The sequence below is a fragment of the Pyxicephalus adspersus genome, chromosome 7 (assembly GCF_032062135.1).
Source record: "Pyxicephalus adspersus chromosome 7, UCB_Pads_2.0, whole genome shotgun sequence".
Taxonomy (NCBI): Eukaryota; Metazoa; Chordata; class Amphibia; order Anura; family Pyxicephalidae; genus Pyxicephalus; species Pyxicephalus adspersus.
The window spans coordinates 44,708,458-44,730,628 of record NC_092864.1 but is presented as its reverse complement, the minus strand read 5'-3'; the positions used below and the strand labels follow the sequence as shown (position 1 = coordinate 44,730,628).

The 22,171-nt window shown below is 37.0% G+C and overlaps 1 protein-coding gene and 1 long non-coding RNA gene across 5 annotated transcripts in view; one reads left to right on the top strand and one right to left on the bottom strand.

The window, feature by feature from the left end:
* Nucleotides 1-22,171, top strand: part of LOC140335554 (sodium channel protein type 2 subunit alpha-like) — a 91,157-nt gene that overhangs the window by 31,611 nt on the left and 37,375 nt on the right. Inside the window, exons 6-14 of one of the 4 annotated variants that reach the window (XM_072418269.1) lie at nt 2,937-3,028; nt 4,070-4,333; nt 5,054-5,117; nt 6,266-6,407; nt 7,572-7,778; nt 8,710-8,997; nt 9,774-10,118; nt 17,739-17,871; nt 20,356-20,594. In XM_072418269.1, coding sequence (XP_072274370.1) covers nt 2,937-3,028; nt 4,070-4,333; nt 5,054-5,117; nt 6,266-6,407; nt 7,572-7,778; nt 8,710-8,997; nt 9,774-10,118; nt 17,739-17,871; nt 20,356-20,594 — 1,774 coding nt within the window. Of the gene's footprint in view, nt 1-2,747; nt 2,840-2,936; nt 3,029-4,069; nt 4,334-5,053; nt 5,118-6,265; nt 6,408-7,571; nt 7,779-8,709; nt 8,998-9,773; nt 10,152-17,738; nt 17,872-20,355; nt 20,595-22,171 lie in introns of all 4 variants that reach the window. The other 3 variants (XM_072418268.1, XM_072418270.1, XM_072418267.1) reach the window with 3 other exon arrangements.
* On the bottom strand, nt 4,920-11,081 carry LOC140335555 (uncharacterized). The gene is made up of 4 exons (XR_011921724.1): nt 11,024-11,081; nt 9,183-9,341; nt 7,118-7,179; nt 4,920-5,849 (listed from the first exon to the last, which is right to left on the bottom strand). It is a non-coding gene; the product is annotated as an uncharacterized lncRNA (long non-coding RNA).

Sequence of the window (22,171 nt, the reverse complement as noted above, 5' to 3'; positions counted from 1 at the left end):
TACATGGCAGTTCGATAACGTTAGTTTACAGAACAGTTAAGTTTTGGAGGCACCCAAGCCCAGTTCCCCCTATTTGACATCTGTCACTTTGATCACTTGTCATTTGGACAAAGTGGGGAGAGAAATCTCTACATTTGGACCCCAGACAGTGTTATAAATCTGAGGAGTCCTTACCATTCCCACACATACACCTGTATACTCATCAGGGACAGCTGCTTGCTAATATGAATCTAACAGTATCCATAATACAATATATTGATGTTGGAAACTCAGCTAAAGTTAAATCTTTGGTCAAACTATGGACTTTCTATATAGTTAAACAAGCCCACCCTGACCTCTGTAGCTGCATTTACTGTCATTAAAAGACTTGTGCGACCAGACAACATAGATAAGATGAACTGGGATGTTGGTGTCTCTTTCAGCTATCTTAGGAATGAATTGCTCCATAGTGCCTTCAGCTACAGAAGTCAGTGAAAGCTTTATTAAAGCTTACCATCCATCTTTGTAGCATTGTATAACTGCAAATTGAGTAGTGCACTTTAGAAGATAACAAGAGCTAAAACCAAAAGATGGCTTAATTTCAACAAACTTATTTTTTTTAAACATCCACGTGATAGGGCTTGAGATTTTGTATATTACATTGTATGTCTGCTGTGTATATACCAGCTTATTGTGTTATAAGCCAGTATAGTCCTCCAGTATGATCTCTGAAGTATAGGTTAGCTGTATGCAGCAAAATAAGTTTCCATACAGCCACACACATTTTACAAATAATTTCATTCCTGAGTCTCCTGACTAGGATCTCAAGCTTTGTCAGATATTAATCTCAATATTATTCATGTTTTTCACACATCAGCTTACTCCTTTGACTGGTACTGGCATTTTACTTGGACTGTCGCTTTGATTTATAAATAAAATTTAACAACAACAAGGGAACAAAGACTTAATAAATAGTTCAAAGTGACATAAAAGACATACATAAATAGGTCTCTAGTTTTCTATGCATTCAACTAAGGAGATGTGTAAGGTACCATGAGAAGTGTGTGCTAATATTCATTCAATATTACTGAACATTGATATGCAAACTTGTTTCCATGACAAGTGTTTTACTGGAGTGGTTACTAGGAATAAAAAAAATTTGGACATTTCAGCAAGCTGAAAAATCTGACTTTTGGGAAGCAAAAGTTTTCTTTATCCCTAATTGTCAACGAGCCCTAAAGAGAGACCGATGTTGTTCTTTGCTTTAAAATGGCTATATGAAATGATAACTCATAGCAAAGATCATTTAATAAATTTGCACACCTAGTTATAATTAAATTAGGTGCATAATGACCTAAAGTTGGACCCCAAGCATAAGTAACATTATTCCCCTCATCTCTAACATGTATTCATTTAAATTTCTTCTTGGAAGGGGTTAGGTGTGAGTGAGGGTTGGAGATTATCAATACAGGAGATGAAGCCAAAGGCATGTCCTTTACAGGGGCAGGAATTAATGTTAGGGGGTTGTTGTGGGTTGTGGTTTGAAGTTTTGGGGTACTTGAGGGTGCTTAGGGCCCAGATTGTTAATCTACATCACTGTTCAGAGAATGAGTACACACACAACACTTTTCATCACCTTCTATTCATATGTTGCCCTACTACTTACCTAACCTTATCAAAGCAGAATTATTGTAATTCATTACATTCATTTTTTCTTATACTGTAGCAATTCCAAAGAATGCAGTACATTTTCCTAAGCTGAAACAACTTAATTTTAAATAATATTCTGCTATCTTTTATCTTGTATGTTACTTCAACTACAATAGATAACTCCATGGTAACATACAACTGCAAAACAGACTCTACAGAGATATATAGTGTTCATACCAAACAATTAGGTATTTACAAAAACAAAATTTCAGCAAATCATTTTGTATTTTAGTTAATTTATTTTTAGATTATATTTTAGAGTATAGTGACATTTATGCATGAATTATGTATTATGTTTGTTCTATATATGAAGAACAGGATTCTTTATTAATGTATATTTTTAATGTTTGAAAACAATATGTACATATGACATGTTAAAGTGCATAGTAAGCTCTTAACTCAAAGGTACAAATAGAAAGAGGAATTAGATATATACCTAATAATTAATAATCACTGAAAACCTTTAGAAAAACCTTTTAGGAATCAATTATTCAAACTCAATACCAAATAAGTTACCATACTAGGCATTTGATGGTCTACATTGTAGTCAAAGAGTTGCCCCATTTAAATACTCCTGCTTAAACCTGGACTAGTTGTCAGTTCTGGTGTTTGCCAGATGGCCAGATACATACAAATGTGGATGCGATCTAGTGGTTTGCATCCTGTGGACTGCTTATTCTGAGCCAGTTTCACTTGTAGTCAGTTGGCAGAAATCCTTTAGGCTCATATGTGTTATGCAAGTGGTCTGACATCCTATATGAAGTTGGGCACCTTGGAAATACAGAAAGTTTATTGCCCCCTGAACCTAATGGCTAATGACTTAACACTTGTGGCCATTGTAGTTTATATGCTAGGGTTTTTGTCACATCAGAATTATTACCCAATCAGTCTTTAAAAACTGTAGCTTGACTTTGGCCAAGTCCCTACAGTTTAAATATTCTCTCTCCATAAACTTATTATTCAATAATGATTCATGGTTTTTAATTAAGCACCAAAGAAAAGGTCTTAAATGGAAGACCTTTGTAGATATCCTGAATAACTCTGATTTAATTCTACAGGTATGTAACAGAATTTGTAAACCTAGGCAATGTTTCAGCTCTTCGAACTTTCAGAGTATTAAGAGCTTTGAAAACTATTTCTGTAATTCCAGGTAAGAAGTAATTGGTGTGAGGTGTTAGGCCCCTTTGTACATCCAACTGTTTCTTTGTGTCTGTCATTGTGTTTGTGTGTGAACTCCCCTATTACAGATATGTCACAGAGTTTGTGGACCTGGGCAATGTCTCAGCATTGAGAACATTCAGAGTTCTCCGAGCATTGAAAACAATATCAGTCATTCCAGGTGAGAGACAGGTTAAACACGTAGGCTGATTTCACTTTTTTTCCGCTCATCTTTGATCTCACTTTGAGCCCAAAGCCTCGTTGCTTGCCATTGCAATGCAAGAAAGCACAACTGACAAGTTCAAAAGCACAAATCACTTGGCAAAAGCCTGATTTCCAAAGGATTTTGTGCTTTTAACCATACTGAAGCTTTTCATTTTTTTTTATTTTTTTTATTTTTTTTTTTTAAATCAGCCTTGGAGTTTAACGAAATTTTTGCATGGGACATCGCAATAAATACCCAGCCTGCGTGATGTTTGTTTTGTGTTTTTTTCTGTTTCCCATCCAACTAACCCTTTATGTGAATGTCTTTATGATTGTCTAATTCATGAAATGTACTCTACATTCCAGACAATGCTATGTGTTATGATTACATGCTCAATAAGTAAAAAAAAAAACATCATTGCTGTTTCTTTCTCATTTGGGAAAAAAGAAAAACAAACAAAAAATAAAACAAGAAATACAAATAAAAAGAAATAAAGAAAAGTTAAAAATAATGAAGTAGAATTTTGCAAAAAAGTACATTCTTGAAAACATGGGCATTGCATGGGAAATATTATTTTAGAAAAACAGCGATAACTATTGGCTTCTAAAACTTGAGCACAGTTTTATAATATACGATAATAACAATCTTTATCAATTATATGTTTGCAAAACTGTGAAGTATGTTATAAAATTGTCAGAAGATGTACCATCTAGGCTGCAGAAATGAATGCATATGTTAGATATCACCCGTAGCATGAAGGTATCTTGTTTTCTTACAAAACAAGCATTATTCTTTATTTCTTATGACAATCTTCAGCATCCATCATCACCCACTTTTCTTCAAGTAACTGTCATTATTACATTCATCTTCACCCTTGCTAAGTACTTGTCATAGCTCACAATTCCACGAACATCAAACTTTGTTTAGGCTGATGCATGGAATCTCAATACTTTTCTAGGGCACATGTTTCCTTCTGTGGTTTATTGGCCTGCAATAACCATTTGCCTGTTTTTCTAGGCCTGAAGACCATTGTGGGTGCCCTGATTCAGTCAGTAAAGAAGCTTTCGGATGTGATGATTCTCACAGTGTTTTGTCTAAGTGTGTTTGCACTAATAGGACTGCAGCTTTTCATGGGACACCTACGGAATAAATGTGTACGGTGGCCCCCAGAATATGAACCAAATATCACCTCCTACTTTAATGCCTCCTATGGCATGAATGGCTCCTATATCAACATCACTTTAAACCCATTTGACAAAGATGAATACATCCTAAATGATAGTAAGTATGCATGTTACAGTAATAGAAAACATTCTGTATTTACATATAGCTTTTGTTGGTTTTATTATATAAATATTGATAATATTATTATTATCAAGGCATAAAGATATTGGCTAAAATATGCAGTACGATGTTCTCTTACCCCCGCAAGTATGGGTATTACTGTTGACTAATCCAATTTGTTGGCATCCAAGACCCCCAAGACTGCTTTTGGGTGCTGCTACCTTGGATGTTTTAATAGCAAACCTGGAAGACTCAGAGTTTTCCCTCAAGTGACACTGTATAGCAGTATTTCTCAAGATTCAAAAATTTCTATTTCTTGTTGTTACTATTGTCTTTGGGACTGAATGAACTGGAAAATCCAAAATACTAAGTGGTGTACCTGGAACAAGAATAAAGGATTAATCTTTGTGTGTACAAAAAGTGGATTTACTTTACAAAAAGTAAATAGTAGAATTATTCCTAGTGGGACATAGGGAGCAGGAATGGATATTGGTATCTATGATATTCAAATACTTATATTAAGGTTTATATAAGACTGAGTAGGGTTTTAATAGAGCAGAGATAAGTAAAATTCTAAGCTCTGATGACTTTAATTAACTGGGACAAGAAGCTGCTAAACAACATTCCAGCATTGGTCTGTAAAGCTATATACTTAGGGGATATGTGACATTTATAATATTACATTTTTGATTAAAACTTTACTTTTCTATCTAACAGGAAACTTCTATTTTCTGCCTGGACAGAGGGATGCCCTTCTTTGTGGCAACAGCTCAGATGCAGGGTAAGAAGATAATGTACACACTTTGGTGGCATTTTTTAGCAGAACTGTCCTAAAATGTATCTCATCATCAATGAAACTACTGCTTCAATGAATGGCTGTAGTCTGACTATCCTATGCAATGACCTCAGCAGAATGCTTTGAACCAATGGTACTACTGTCAGATTAGGTATCTAGAGCCATTTATATTGCAAGATAGTAACATTTACATTTTTGCCAGTTTTAGAGAATTAAAAAAAAAAAAAACTTTAAAAACGTTCACTGCTTCATAAGCTCCTTATGTTGTTCTGCTGTTGTAGACATCCTAGGTGCCAGAGACATGGAGCCCGCTTGTTCTTAACACTGAGAGGAAAGGTCATGATGTCAACATTAACAATTTATTTATTCCATAGACAAAGTTTTCAAGGCAGTGTGCTCAAACATTACATATGGACCAAATAATTTGACATATTACACCCAACATGACCTTATCATAAAGCTTTACTATTAATCCCTGGGTTTAAAGTTATGTTTGGGAAACAGAAAAAAGTCAACAATACTTACCTTATGCCCTAGATTCCTGTAAGTTTACCTAGGTAAAGACACAAGTCCTTTTCTTTAGATACTGGGACAGCTGATTGTCCCATATCTCATGAGAAGTCATTCTATAAGTGATGTCTTATAAGATTTGAGCTCCTTGGTTTTCTCAGGATACCCGAAAAATGGTCCAGTGGCATCTCCTCTGCCTACAAAAAGCTTCAGAAAGTGAAAGAATGAGGAATATTTAACAATTTTAATCATACAGAACTTGGCAATTTAAATGTGTTTCCTATTGCACCAGTCTGCGTTTGTGTTTTCTCACCCATATCATGTTCCCCATAGATAACTTTAGCATCTGTTGTGACTGTTAACTTCCAATGAACTAATACAAATTAGGCATGCAGCATTTTAGTGCTATTAGCACTACTTTATTGTGGCAGTGTGGACTACCCCAGATATATAATAATATTAATAATAATAATGTATAATAAGCACTTGGTATTACTTTGACTGAATCCAGTGTATACATAGCCAGACTGGGACATCAGGTATATCATCCTGGGGACTTGTCTGTGCATAACCTAAAGTATGATTTGATGCATTATTCATATATCTATGAATTCATTTTTTAGCCAATGTCCCAAAGGATTTGTTTGTTTGAAAACTGGAAGGAATCCTAACTATGGCTACACAAGCTTTGATACCTTCAGCTGGGCCTTCCTGTCCCTGTTTCGACTGATGACTCAGGATTACTGGGAAAACCTTTATCAGTTGGTAAGCAACAAAGAACTTTAGCAACTTTTTTTGGCCAGTGGGCCATGTCAGTTGGGCCTGTCTGTGCATGGGGTGGGATTATTTTGGTCATTGGTGGTACATAAAGAAAACATGGTATGAGAAGAAAAAAGGTGAGGCCATTGTTGATCATCCTATAAAAATGCTAGTTACCTGTCCATCCATATATTCAATACTATGTATATCACATTCCTGAAACAGGGATGAAGAAGATGAAGTCAAAGAACTTTATGTCATAAGATATTAAGACAGCTAGCATTTGTAGAAAGATATCGCCAATTAAGAGTGGGAAATTTTCTCCTCAGAGGTTTCTATTACTTATTACCTGTTTAGTACATATACTGTCCTCTATATTAAGCTATAGGATGGGGACCAGAATGTCTGTGAAGATTCTCAATCATCTAGTATGTTTCCAGTAGTAGTCACATTTAACTAAACTTGTTCTTTATTGTGTGAAGACATTTCACAACCCTTCCGGACTGCTTCTTTAGTTCCGAAGTTTGCAGCTTGGATAGGCTATGAAATGTCTTCAACATACCAAATATAAGTCCAGCTGGACTACTACTAGATATACTAGATTGTTAGTATTAGTATTATGTAGTCCACAATTTCTCAAAGAGCAAACATATAAAACAGGAATGTGGTCAGTAAATCCTCATTGTTATTAGTTATCATTAAAGTCTGTTACCAACCTTTGGCACCAAGATACCAAACATCTCTGGTTGTGTAAGGTGGGAAGCGAACTAAAATGTATCTGTAAAGAGAGTAATAATCAAACAAGCTGTATTTCTAACATAGTGAAGTATTAAAAAGTCAGTTCAGGGCAAAGCAGCAGGTATGCTTTAAATCCCCAGGATATGCCTATCATTCCTTTGCCACTCTATTCAGCATCTACAATAGATGGAAATACTCAGTACTTTTGAGTATGGAGTATGTGATCTATTCAAAGTGTAATTACACTGGACTTACTTTTCGGTACAAATGACTGGACAGAGTAAGAAAAGAAGGGCATAAGGGAGGTAAGTATATGCATCTTCAGAAGTCTGCATTTAAAGTAAACCTGTGCTTTTGGGGTCATGGGAAAAACATTGATCAACTAAAACTCCATTGAGTTTGTTCTGGACTTAAGATTTTTTCCTTCTCTAGACCCTGCGAGCTGCTGGCAAGACCTACATGATATTCTTTGTGCTGGTGATCTTCTTGGGCTCTTTCTATCTCATTAATCTGATCCTGGCTGTTGTGGCCATGGCTTATGAGGAACAGAACCAGGCAACATTAGAAGAAGCTGTGCAGAAAGAAGCTGAATTCCAGCAAATGATGGAGCAGTTAAGAAAGCATCAAGAGGACATTCAGGTAAAATTCTACAACATTATTTTAAAACAGAACTCTCACATAAGAAAATATTGTCAAAATTCAAGTGATATGTTAATTCTTACTTGAATCTTGGTGTGCTTTATTTATTTGGTTCTTACAGTTCTGTAGAGTTATCTAGTGGGGCTTCTTTATTAATGACCAGCCTGTTGTGCCTTGTTTTGTGTAGGGTACCTGGTCTTCCATTCCCCTGTAGTTTTCAACCTGTAGTGGGTTGACATACAGAATCTTACCCACAGCTCAGTTGAGGCTATGCCACCTACTTTATTTCCCCACTACATTTAGGACATTTTTTGTGTTCATAGATAAGGTTTATTGTCTATAGTCTAGACACCGGTGCACATTAAAGGCTACCTACCGTTAAACCTGCACTCAACTGAACCACCCCCTGGATGGCAACTTAAGCGGCAAGCTTTTTCACTAGCAGACTTTGCCCTTTCCAGCAACATGTTAGTTTGGTATCATTCTCTCATAGCTGGACAGGAGAAAATTTTTGTGACACCTGGGACTGTTGGAGAGAACTGAAAGTTTGCCTAGAACTGCAAAACTGAAATAATATTAATTGCCTTTAAGCAATTTTGAGTAGAGCACTTTTTGACTTTGCAAGCTTTGCTTGGTTGAATGAGGAAAGTGTGGATCCTGTGTTGGGTTTTATTGGTGTTTTCCTGTTTCCCTTACTATTATGTCACTGGGGCAGCATATTCTGATTGGATTTGTATTGAATGTTGATTGGCATTTAGAAATTAGTTCTTAAAAATTAAAACTTTTAATATTAAATAAGGCCTAATATCTGCTATTCAGTAACACTTTTTCATTATGACATGACATTTTATTTAAGGATATTTATGCAATTATTATATTGAGTAATGTCTTTTTCAATGACTGTTCTGAAATAATCTCAATCTTTCCACAGGCAGCAGCAGCGGCAGCACAGGAGGCAGCAATTGGGTCCAGAGAGTTTAGTGGCGGGACAGGTTATGGAGGCCTGTCAGAAAGTTCATCTTTAACATCCATGCTAAGCTCCAAAAGTGCCAAGGAAAGAAGAAACAGGAGAAAGAAACGGAAACAAAAAGAGCAGGGTGAAGAGAAGTGTGATGATGAGAAATTCCGCAAGTCAACATCAGAGAACAGTTTAAAAAAGTTCCGTTTTCCCTTAGATGGGATGCGGTTGCCCTATGACAAGAAATCCTCTCCCCATCAGGTACTTCTTATCAACAAATATTTCTAATATCCTAAAGGTACAAAATAAATTCAGCCAGTAAATATGAAAAAATATGACACTTTTTTGCATTGCATTTCTTGCAGAAAAAAACAAGTCATATGCTGTCTTTTTTTGTATATCAGTTTAAAACAGAACTATCCGTAAAAAAAAAAAAATACACTTACCTTTAAGGTGGAAAGCCGTCAATACCTCAGCGAACCTAATCCAGTCAGAATTCCTGTGCGGACTGTACACTGGGCGCTGCCATCTTCTTTCTCATCTTGTGGATTCTTCTGTCACTCGTTTTCGCACTGCACAGGAGCAGGATTGGATGACACACCTTCCTGAAAATGTAAAAAAAAACATGCCAATCTCACTGCGCGTGTGTGAAATCAGTACTTTTTTTACATTAGAAGAAAGCCCCTTCTGTGCATGCCCAAGTTCGGGCATGTGCAGAAGCAGCAGTCTGCTGCTTTCAGGGATATGTGACGTTAAATTAAAAAAAAATGTATTTAAAAATACACATATTTTCATTATATCAAAGGGTTAGCCTCCATTCTTTACAAAGTAATAAATGTGGTAATAGGTTCACTTTAAACTCATGGGTTTCGGTGCACTTTGTTTACATGAAAGAACAGCATTTGTCAACACTTCTGTCTATGTGAGCCCTAACAGTTGTTCCTATATTTCTCTGCTGACAAATAAACCTTCTTCCTCTCATCACCTTGCCTAATTATAACCTACACTTAAATTATTATTTGCTTTTCATTTAACAGTCCCTGCTTGATGTCCAGGAGGTCCTATTTTCACCAAGGCGGAATAGTAAAACCAGCCTATTCAGTTTTCGAGGCCGTGGGAAGGATGTGGGATCAGAGAATGACTTTGCGGATGATGAACACAGCACTTTTGAGGACAATGAGAGCAGGAGGGGCTCCTTATTTGTACCTCGCAGACATGGAGAGAGGCGCAACAGCAATATCAGCCAGGCCAGCAAGGTCTCGAGAACCCTGCCAGTGTTGCCAGTGAATGGAAAGATGCACAGCACCGTAGATTGCAACGGAGTGGTCTCTCTGCTGGGTGGGCCGTCACCAACATCGCCTGCTGGATTACTTCTGCCAGAGGTGATAATAGATAAACCAGCTTCTGATGACAATGTAAGGAAGTTTCAAATAGTTAAGGCATGGTAGCCTCTATTGAGTGATTCCCTCAGGAACACTCTCTATTTGGTTGGTCAAGCTTTGAATGTTACTGCTTTTTTTGCAATATACTAACAGCACAGTAACTATAACTTAGCCTATAAACTCCACTAATCCTGTTTTCAACTAACAAGGTATGGTATTGCAGAGTTTATAGCTCAATATATTTTCTATGTAACATAGTTAGGGATGAATTCAATTTTGTGATTCATTTTCATTAGCTTTCAGTAAAAATTGTTTGATTTTAGAAAAATGTTCTATTTTGGTAAAATGCATTGTGTTAATGGTAAAGGTAACATTAAGGAGATTTATTATGGTTTTTAAGCGTGCAGAAGGCTTTAAGTTGCTCTTGAGGAATACAAAAACATGTTTTCTATCCTAGACTTGTTCTTGTGCCAAAAATCGAAAAAAATGTGGAAAAAGCAAAAATAACATCAATGACAATCAATCATATCAAAGTAACAACATCAATTTTGATAAATACACTCACAAAAACACATCTAAAAAACTCATTAAGACCCTGTTAACTCATTAAGACCCCGTTTTACCAGAATGAGTTACTGTGCATTTAGGTGCACTGTAATAATGTAGCCCATTTGGTCTTAATAGAATGATTGTGTTGAGCTATCAACACAATCATACATTTAAAAAAAAAAAACATTTTTATGCATACCATATATACCCAAATATAAGCCACTCTCAAAATGTGCTGAAAAAGTCACCCTCGGCTTATACTCCAGTCAGGTGCATAGGTCCCTCCAGAAAAGCAACCCTCTGCCAGCCGATTCCCGCTCCTGCCCCCACAAACCCCCGTTGACAAGGTCTCCTACCTTGTCCCTGCACGTCCGCGGTGTCCTTCAACTGATCCGGCAGCCGCGTCAAGCAGTTTCCGTCCCCTTATGACAATGTCATCAGGCTGCAGCGGAAATACGCTGGCCGCCAAAGCCAGAAAGATTGCGAGGTACGCCGGAGTTAAGGTGGCTACACGCTGGCGTAACTCCCGGGCCAAATTCAAAAGTGTTAATGGTAGTAAATACCGTTACAGTGCAATCTGATTGTCATACAACATTGTATGACATTAGATTACTACTGTTTGCCCCTACAGCTATCCCTACAGCCCTGTCTGCCCTGCCTGCACTACACTGACACTACTACAGTGGCTGAATGCAGTACTGCTTTGTACCGCTTTCAGACACTTTTTCTGGACAGAATCAAATCACCAGGGAGGTTAAAGAGAATTTAGTAGTTAGGTACGGTAAGTAGTGTACCTACCTAACCACTAAATTCTGACTATGGTATTTGTTTACCCTATTATGGCTGTTGTTGAGCTGGAACTGTAAAGTTCTCTGCTAGTAGCTGCAGCATTTACCAACATGGGCTTATACTCAAGTCAGTCAAATTTCCCTGTTTTCCAAGGGTAAAAATAGGTACCTCGGCTTATACTCGGATCGACCTATACTCGCGTATATACGGTATGTGCTGTGGTGTGCTGCAGTGCAAGTTCATTGCTGCTACTGTAATAGTGCACTACGCAAATAGCAGCACATCACTGCTGCAATGGAACATTTAGAATGGTCCCTGAAGGAAACATACAAACTGACTTTAATACACACCTGAACCCTCTAAATAAAGAAAAAAAATAGTATTCTCTGGTGAGAATCAGTTATTGCTATTGAAACACATGGACCGGGATGTGCAAAAATGAGGGGTTAAGCAAAGTCTTGATGTCTGTGAAATTGGTGACTTTGTGGTGAAATCAGTTTAGCTGAACTCACTCCACTTTCCCTTATAGACTTACTCAATATTGTGAATTCTGTAATGTTTTCATTTTTACAACAACTCAAGTTGACAAGTATGTGCCATAAGTTCAGAAAAGTGCTGCTAGCGGCAGGTGCCCCAGTCAACATCCTAAGTAAAATGACAGGACATACTTAGCAGGCCATTTATTGCAGACACTCATTATGTGCCCATGGGGCTTTCCATTCTGAACCATACACTGATAGCCTACAGATGTAGAGTCAACATATGGAATTAATTTTTATTGCCAAATCATACTTCGAGCAATTTGCTGGGGCCTATCTTGCTTTTTCTAAGGTGATAAATGCTGGACAATTTTAGCTGTTTCGAAAAATTGTATAGGACACTAGAATTTGATTTTTGATATTTACTGAGAACAGAACCGCTAAATCTATTTATAACTTTCTTTTTTTAAGTAAATCCATTTAAAAAGCAAAAAAAAAAAAAAAAGAAAACGATTTTGCTTTGTTGGTTGCATCAGTTTATTGCCTGTTCACATCTGTGGTATAGCTTGGATGGATTGGCTATGGATTGGGGAAGGATGGATGGACAGTTAAAACCGTCCATGGGTCCATGGAAACTTTAATGCATGATCATGACAGTGAAGCCAAGCAACGTTCGGTAGAAACATACAGCATAACTGCTGACAGTTGATCTTACTACCTATCTACGGAGGGTAGGGGTGGGTAATTTAGTTTAGAGAAAAGGGGTATATAGTATAAGTGCACTTTGTTTTAATGTGCACATATTCTTTTTTATTTACCTGTTTTGCTGCCCAAGCTGCTAAACACCTCTGGGTTAAAAGATGAAGCTTATTTTAAGATCCTGGAGACACTTGGAGCATTAGCAGTGGATGGCATCCTCTGCTCCACCAACACCTACAGGACACAAGGGGCAGGAAATAGAACGCAGGCACCTTATAAAGCCAAAAATGTGCGGGTGGCTATTTTTTTACAGAATAGACTGGTTTGCAAGTTTTACAAATGGAAATACTTGTAATATCCTACATATTCCACATGATTTGGTATTTAACATGAATTCTAGCTTCTAGTTTATTAGTAAATGAACCTTATTGTTTTTAAAAAAGAATACAACAATCGGATGTAAACAGCTATTATTATTCTGTATGTGGGAATGTAATACATTTATAAAAAAGGGAAAAATAATTGTGGTATATTAATAATATAATAACAAGTGGTGAGTTTGGTTATACATTTTTATTTCAGTTGATAGTTTCAGACGTACGTCCTACATACAGTATATTTAACATTTGTACCAAAACTGATAGATCAAGGCTAATTTGTAAACTGTGGAAGGAAAATAACAGCTTTTTTTGCTAGTATCAGCCAATTTGATTATAGTTGCAGGTTGAGCAATGTAAAACATTTACTTTATGTTGTGTACAACCTAAGCCCTTGCCTTTCTTTCTGTCTTTTCCTGGATGAGCTTAACTCAAGTTTATTTAGTTAAAAGTATCTATAGGCTTTAACCCTTCCCAACAAATTAGATTTCAATTTACTGTAATAAAATAAGTAAACATGACATCTAATTGATTGATACAGTTTGAAATGTTGTGAAATTACTTTGACTTTTATATGAATGATTTCCAAAAATGGAGTTAGATCATAACCTAAGTCACATCAAAATAATAAAGATATATAAACCTAAGCACTAAACAAATGTGTGCAAAATGCTGATATTATATTATTTAATATAACTGTATAGTTATATTAGTTACTTAAAGTAATAAGTCAATGGCCCTAATTTATTAAAGCTCACCAAGGCTGGAAAGGATACACTTTCATCAGTGAAGCTGGCTGATCCAATAATTCTGATCCAGGATTCAAAACATTTGCTAGCAAAAAGCTAATGACTTAGAAGAGATCTATTCCAGGTTTTCTGGATCACTCAGCTTCACTGATGAAAGTTTATTCTCTCCAGCTTTAACAAATCAGACCAAATGTTGTTGGGATTTTCTTGGGGGTGGTTTGGGGCACCCCATTTATCAGGGCATATTATTAGCTCAACCAGTTTGTGGGGTCAGGAATTGTCTAGATTTCTGCTAACCATTGGGCAAGTCTTATGACTTATGAATCCATAAGGGCTTTACAGGTATAAAAGGTGGTTTATAAAGCCATTAAAACTTACAAAGCTTAAAGTTTACAGATTTTGTTTGCTTTTAAAGAAGAAGATTTCCCCAGGATTTATGGGACCTTCCTACAAGAGATCATTCAAGGGCATTCATAAACTTCTTTACTGTAACTGTATGTGTTACTGTGTTTTGCATAGAATCATCTTCATTTATTACTTATGTTCATTTATGATATATAACTGAGAAAATAGAAAAAAATCCTGAAGCCTGACATTACAGGTTTTTAGAAGATTTATGAATTCAAAAGATGTCAAACTTTTACAGCGCAAACAATAGTATATACTATTGTTTTATGCATCTCACTGATGCAAACTGATAATCATTTCAACCAGCACCTCTCGTTTCTGTTGTTTTTGGAGATTGTTTTCATAGCTTCCTCCTTTAATTCATTGGCTCTCTTGAACAATCAGCCATGTACATTCAGCAAAGGTAGCTTGCTTCCATGTGCATCAGTTGAAATGCTTCTGAGATCATTAAGAATTCATTGACAGGTTCATGTGGCCGGCAGTTGACCTCTTTCTGACTTCCATTTGTGACCTTCTTATAAAGTATTTCAACTTGTGCTGAGCTGCCTTAGCATCCCCATTACCTTGTTTGGGGGGAGAAAAGCAGTTTCCCAGCAACAAAACTCAATTTACAGCTCTTAGACGGTTACGGGTCACCTCTGGCAAGTGACACCACTTCACATGATACGTGGACACTGAGTGGTTCCTGATCTTCACCAGAGCACCAGAGCAGTGATGGGTCAGGGATCCTAGTGTCAGGGATCCTAGGGTCAGTGATCCTAGTGGCCACCAGACTACTTTGATGCACGGAGGTCACCAGGACACGATCCCTCAGCTCTCCCCACAAAGAGTGACAAGGATCAGATGGTTTCAGTCAATGGCTAATCAGACAGGAACACAGCAAGGCAAGGTGGACTAGTTAAAATGAGTTCAAGGCAGGCGGCAACCAAGGCAAAATGTATACAAGGTTGAGGTCAGGGCAGGCAGGCAAAGTTAAGATTGAGGTGAAACCAAGGTCAAAATCCAGAAAAATAGAACTAGGAGCTTACTGATGAACTAGAGAGGCTTAAATAGGACTAGCATCCAAAAGTAAGACAGGATCGTTTCCTGGAAGCAATCTGCTTATAGGCTGCAGGACATACTCACTAAAAACGTCCATCTGCACACAGGGTGCTTTGGGATGCAGAGATTGTCAGAATGAGTATAGATAAAGGGATGCTGGGGATGCTGCAAGGCTGCTAATTAGAGAAACTGCTGTAACATAGATATGGCTAGACATATATTTTAGGAAACCATAGGGCTCTGTTATAAAACAGGAAGGAAATCAGACATTCCCTCAAACATTCCCTTGTGGGAATCAATTACTGACAACATATGGACCTGGAAGATTGCCACAAGAAAAATATCTGATTTCCCATTTTACAAATAGAGGCCATACTATTGTGATAAATAATTTGAAATATATCAATTTTTGTGGGTTTTTTAGTGATATGACCAGCTAGAGAAATGCTTTAATGGGACGAAGAGTAATATAAAAATTATATAGAAATTATAAAAGTAATCCATCTTACCCAAATAGATCCCTTTTATAGATGTGGTTTGTTGCAGCCTTTTCACTATATGTGTTCTTTGTAATAAATGTTTTATTATTTTTCAAATAATAAGAAAACACCTGTACCAAGCTTTAAAGAAACCTATTAGCGTAAATGTATGAAATTGTTCACTGGTGACCTAGGTGCATGCTCGAGGCTGATATCCTTACAGTTGTTTCATTATTTAGGGCCATATTGATCTACTAGCAAAATACTGACTTACGGATGATTTCTTGGTTTTATTTTACCACCATATGCCAGAGTTCCACCTATAAGTCTACAGTGAACATTCATATGTTTGTATCCTGTTTTCTTTTCAACACATATCAGAAATGCTTTGAGACTCAACTGCATATGAGGTTTATAATCATCATGCTCATGACTTAATTGATTGAACTGAAATTGGAATTCCAGTCAACAAGGAACTAAATGTCATTGTAGTTGAGCTGGTAATACCTTGCATTTCTATTAATTTTTCCTCTATCTGTAAAAACCTGTTAAAAAAATACAAAAACTGCTTTATTTTATTTTTTTACACAGGTTTTTACATTTATAACATCATATTATACTTTATCTTAAAAATATTTTGCTTGAAATAAACATATGACCAGGCTATGGAATCAATTAATTTATATATATATATATATATATATATATATATATATATATATATATATATATACATATTCTTAACAAGAAGTAAATGGGCTACAAAACAACAGGCACTATGGAGGAACTTTATCAAAAATTTAACATTGAAACAGCTCAGCTCAACCTGCTCCTCTCTGCACCTCAATCAGTACTTTTGCTGTGAATTTTGAAGGTAAATTTTTCCATAGTGTCTTCATCTACATAGGCCATTGGGTGCCTATTCTAAAGCTCATTTATTGCTTGTTAAGCATATGTAAAAAATACTTGAATGTCCATACCCTGGCCACAGGTTCATTTCAAAGTTCAATTTCACCTATCATATTACCTCGATATGGTAGGTGAAAAAAATCAGCTTTACAACTCAAACCCGCTTTTATGAATTTACAGGCTCTTAAAGTACTAATTGTGCTCATTTGGGAATGTTCTCATGTTGTTGGATGCATTGTAGACACAGCTGTGAAAAGAAGTTTGGGAAGATCATTTTACTGTTGTATTGATTGATGCAGCTGTGTCTATATAATCCCTACAATGACTATAAAAGAAATAAATAATTTCAATCATGGGTCAAAATTATTACTTTAAAAACCTGTAACACATACAACAACAAAATAGGAAAAAAAAACATTATATTGCTGCATTGCCTTGTAATAGGTAAATTATAAATTTTAAGTCAGACCTTAGATTTAGAGCACTGGAATACAAAAATTGAATTTGTACAATTTTGGGACATGCACCCCCTGCTGTTTCAAAATGGGGACCCCTACTCTTCTTGCAATCATTTTCATAAATCAAAATAATAAATTGGGGAAGTAAAAAACCCCTAACCCACCGTAAAGTAATAAAGCACATCAGTGGCTGTTCTGGCTTGCTTACACCTACCCAGAACCAATGTGTTTCTACTGAGTGGACCAGTATTATATGAATGCCTGGTTAATGTAAGCTTTCAGTGCTATGATTGATTAAAGTGCACAAGCGATCTACACAGAGGAAGCCATTTTGTGGATTGAATCAATACTTAGACTGTAGTCAGTCATTTCCTGCATTTCAATGTGTAGTTCAATCCATTAAATGACGTAATAAGCAAGTACAGCCTGCAAATTTCTTGCACATGGCAGTGGCATGCCATCTTTTATTTTGTTACTGGCTGCCCTTTGCTGCGTTATAGGGAGAAAGGAACTGCTATTGCATGTAGTAGGCCAAGCAGTTGCTGAATATAAACACCAAACATAAATACATTTTTATCCAAAACTGACAATAGCTACATGCATGTTGCATGATCCTGCCAGAAATATTTTAGGAATTGTCTGATTCTTCATGCATTCTATTAACTTGTATTTTTTGCTTCTAGGGTACCAACACAGAAAATGAGTTGCGGAAGAGAAGATTAAGTTCTTATCATGTTTCAATGGATTTTTTGGAAGATCCTATTCTAAGACAAAGGGCTTTGAGTATAGCCAGCAATCTTACCAACACAATGGAGGGTAGGTTTACAGTGTATTTACATGGGGGCAATTGCATCAATGTGCTAGTTTCATTCACTGTCCTTTCATAGGCTGGTCTTAGACCAGGCTGTATACCGCAGTGTAATTGGCAGAATAGTTCTGGACTGGATGTGATGTCTCTTAGGGGTGGCCATGCAGATCTATGAATTTTTTCACAGACAACACATTTCATATACAGTATGTATTACAAAACTAGAAATGTGATCCTGGAAGAATGTGTGTTGTATGTGTTCTTCACAGGGTAAGGGCAAGCAATATTTGTGTTGGGTGGGGGGATGTGTCCAGTATGGGTAACCTACAATATTTCCCACATATGCCTCTGCTTTCATTACATCTGCAGTGTCAGATGGGAGAATATATTGAGGTTTGGTAAAATTTGTCATGGAATTTCCCATACCAGGACTCATTCTTATTAGTAAGGTTTTGGCTGTGACTGCAATGTGCAGAATATTCTAAGCTTTATTAGTTGTCCAGAGTTTTTTAAAAAATATAAATAAAAACTGACTTTCATAATAATTCCCAAGAAAATGTAAAAGTGGCTTTAAAATCTAAGCCCTTTCTAAACCAACATATTATTTTTTTATGACCACAGAACAGCTGGACCATCCAGCACCTCTCTCTATATGTCAGGGATTTCAGCTATGGGATCTCTTATGGATGTGTCTAGATTTCCTGTTGGCATTTAAAATAAAGTAAGAATAGTCTATTTCATTGCTGTATTGTCTATAAAAATAAAATAATTTAAAAATTAGAAAGTAACAACTATGAACCCCTTCCTAAAGGAAAATATTGGAGCCACAACTGGAGGTACAAGGATATTGCCACGGGGGTCATAGAGAGAGCAATTAGCTGATAGATACTACCCAAAGCTATGCAGACAGAATAAGGCAAAACGGTAACTTTTGTACCCCTGTCCACCTTTCCTAGTTGATATAGTCACCCTTTGCGTTCTCTTTAGTGGGATTGCCTATCCCATCTGACACCAACTGCCTACAAGTGAATCCTCCTTTGTGAAGAGATGGACAGGTGGAAGACTTTGACCAACTGCACATTCAGCCTGGTTTACTAGAAGAGCATAAAACTGATATATATGCCCCTTGCTCCAACCTTGGTTGCCTTGTGGTTAATCCGGCTCTGCAAAACATTAAGATTAGGTCTTGGTAACCTGTAATTTTCATTAAATCTAAACCAAATCTACTGTGAAACTTTTGAGATCTTGCACACTTGCTCTCCAGTGTGTTCTCTTCGAGTAACACAAGATCTCATTGTTTTGTCCACACCCTCTGACACCTTATTGTGTGTTCTTATTCTACCATTAGGCAGCCATTGAATTTAAAAACTCCTGCATATGTTCACTGGAGTTAAACATTTGATATCAGACGGCTAAAACAGTTGTTTGGAAGAAAAGACGTTAAGTCTATCCTGGAAAAAAAACTGCCTGCTATCGTCTTTTTAAAAAAAAATGCAACTCTTCATCCTAATTCTGCATGTCGGGAATAACTGCTGATTGAGGCAGTCTGTCATGTACATGGATTTACACCTTCCAGACACAGAGGAGCTAGATTCTGAGTCCGGTAGGCATGTCAGAGCTGGACCCACATAACGCTGTCCTATAGAAGGTGTCAATACATCATTTATGTATTTTGATGTTAATAGTATCTAGTGACTCTTAAATCTTTCCTGTCTCCCCATTAAAATGTAATTATTTCGGCAGGTTTTACCATTGAATTGATCACAGAAAGTGTCAATCACTGTCCAGTTTTAAAATGATGTATGCAATCATTTGATGCAGAGATTTTGCATGCGCTATCAGGATGTTTGGGGACTGCTATAGCTATGAATATGTGCCATTGTCACAATGTTGCAGTCAACTAAAAAACAAGCACTGGGTTCTTAAAAAAAGGAAAAAGCATACAAACAAAATATGGGGCATGTATTCCTGGCCACTTTGCCCTGCCTATAAGGACAAAAAAAGTGTAATATTTGAGATACCAGTGTTAAAATGTATTTTATATAAAGTTTACTGACCTTAGAAACGACGTTTTTAAAGTTGTTTTAGCCACAACAATATAGTTAACAATAAGCATTCAGACCACGAGATAATCTCAACACTTTGCTGCATCTTTGTTTGTTCTCCAGTCACTGGTTGTTATGTATGGCAGTTAAGGGTACTTCTGGTATGAGATATCAATCTAGGGACAGTGCATAGAGTTTCCTAGGTTCTCAGGGAACTAAATGGGAATTTAAAGCATAACATAGTACTTTTATAAATAATGTAAAACATCTCTGAAAGAAAATGTAATTAACACGCTTCCCTCTTCTCCTTCTATTCCAAAGCTGCATGTGCACTTTAAAAAAACAAGTTATTGGAGATGGGAAGCAGAAATATTTGTATTGCTACTTTTAAAGAGTTGATTAGATGTAACACTATAATTCTAATGTAAAAACAAAATGTTTCCACAGAATTAGAAGAATCCAGGCAAAAATGCCCACCTTGCTGGAACAAATTTGCCAACACCTACCTAATATGGGATTGCTCTGATACTTGGCTGAAAATAAAACATATTGTCAATTTGGTAGTAATGGACCCCTTCGTTGACCTTGCAATTACCATCTGCATTGTTTTAAACACCTTGTTTATGGCCATGGAGCATTATCCCATAACCGAACATTTTGCTAATGTGCTATATGTTGGAAATCTGGTAAGTTGTCATTCTTAATACATGTTGTGGTTTTGTGCATTTTTATAAACTTTTTCTTGAGTAAAACTGATTGTGTGAAGGAGAAACAATAAATTCTGTCCTCAAACACTTTATATACACGCTGCTATGTCGAGTGATAGTTACAGTACTTGTGGTGGGTCATCCTTTGCTTTTACTGTAGCTGAACTGCAAAGCTAAATGGAAACCAGCTGCAGTAAGTTCTGAGTTTTGCATGATCTCAGAGGACTGCAGTGTGCATAGGCTAAATTCCTCCCTTGTAACACTTTAGGGAACACTTGGACTGATTTATTACAGTCCTCAAAGACTGTAGAAGATAGACTATCACCCATGATATCAGGGTGATCCAGCACACCTGGAATGGAGCTAGTCCAGGATTGAAAACATTTCCAACTAATAGGAAATGATTTTAAGAAATCCAATCCATATTTGCTGGATCACCCACATTCACCCATCATAGACTATCTTCTTCAGTCTTGAGCTACGTACATACGTCCAATGGTTCTCGCTCGATAATCGGCTCAGGGCGGATATCTGACGAGAATCTGGCGTGCGTACAGCGCACGTCATCTATCATCCTGGCGGATCTGCGGACGATGAACGACAAAGAATCCTAATGGAAGTGAAGGGAGAGAGCCCGCAGCGGGCGCCGCTCCGTCGTTTTCCCCCTACCCTCTTCATAGAGCAGAACGGTACTGTATGTACAGCTTTCATTCATGCATCCTGCAGTGCTTAGACTTTGGAAAGGATAGTGAAAGATCATTTCCAATGACAAAAATTGCATGTGTGTATGCAGCTTTAGAGAGCTTTATTAAATCAGACCCACTGGCTCCTCCCTGTGCTTCGCAAAGTGACATTTGATGACATAGGTCACCCTCCTAACTAATATACTGACCTTACTTTCATTCTTTCAGTTCTGTGCTCCCCTACAGCTCTCACTGAAATCAGCTATGTTAGTAACATAGGAGGCCAGTCATTTGGTCTTGGGAATTGCCATTACAGAGAAATAAATTGCTTTGCCCTGCAATTGCAAGGTGGCAGCATCTTCTTAAAGTAGCTTGTACTACCATTGCTGATTTCTCCTTCCAAAACTGTTCATATGTCTTTTTCTTGCTACCATGCAGTTAAGGGGAAAACATAGGTTGAAGATATTGGCATATTTCAACAGTAAACATATGCTTCAGTTAGACAGCAAAAACATTACTCCCTTGCACTAAAACACCAGCTGATGGGACCAAGACAAAGTATTTCTTAAAGCAGAAGTGAACAAAAAAACTCACTCACCTTTGCAGATCGGACAATCACTCCAGAGGCTTCTTGGATCGGGTCTCATATTGTCCCCGTATCCTTCGTCCACCATATTCTTTGCCATTCTTCCTATCTTCTTCCTATGTCACCTGATCTTGCACTGCGCAAACGCTAGATCTGGTGATGTAGATGGGAGAAAAAGAGTGCCAATCTCACTGTGCATGCCTGAGATTGGCATTTTTTTCCCATTTAATAAAAAAATGTCTCTGCTCTGCTCTTCCAGCGATCAGGACAGAAAGGGGATGGACTTT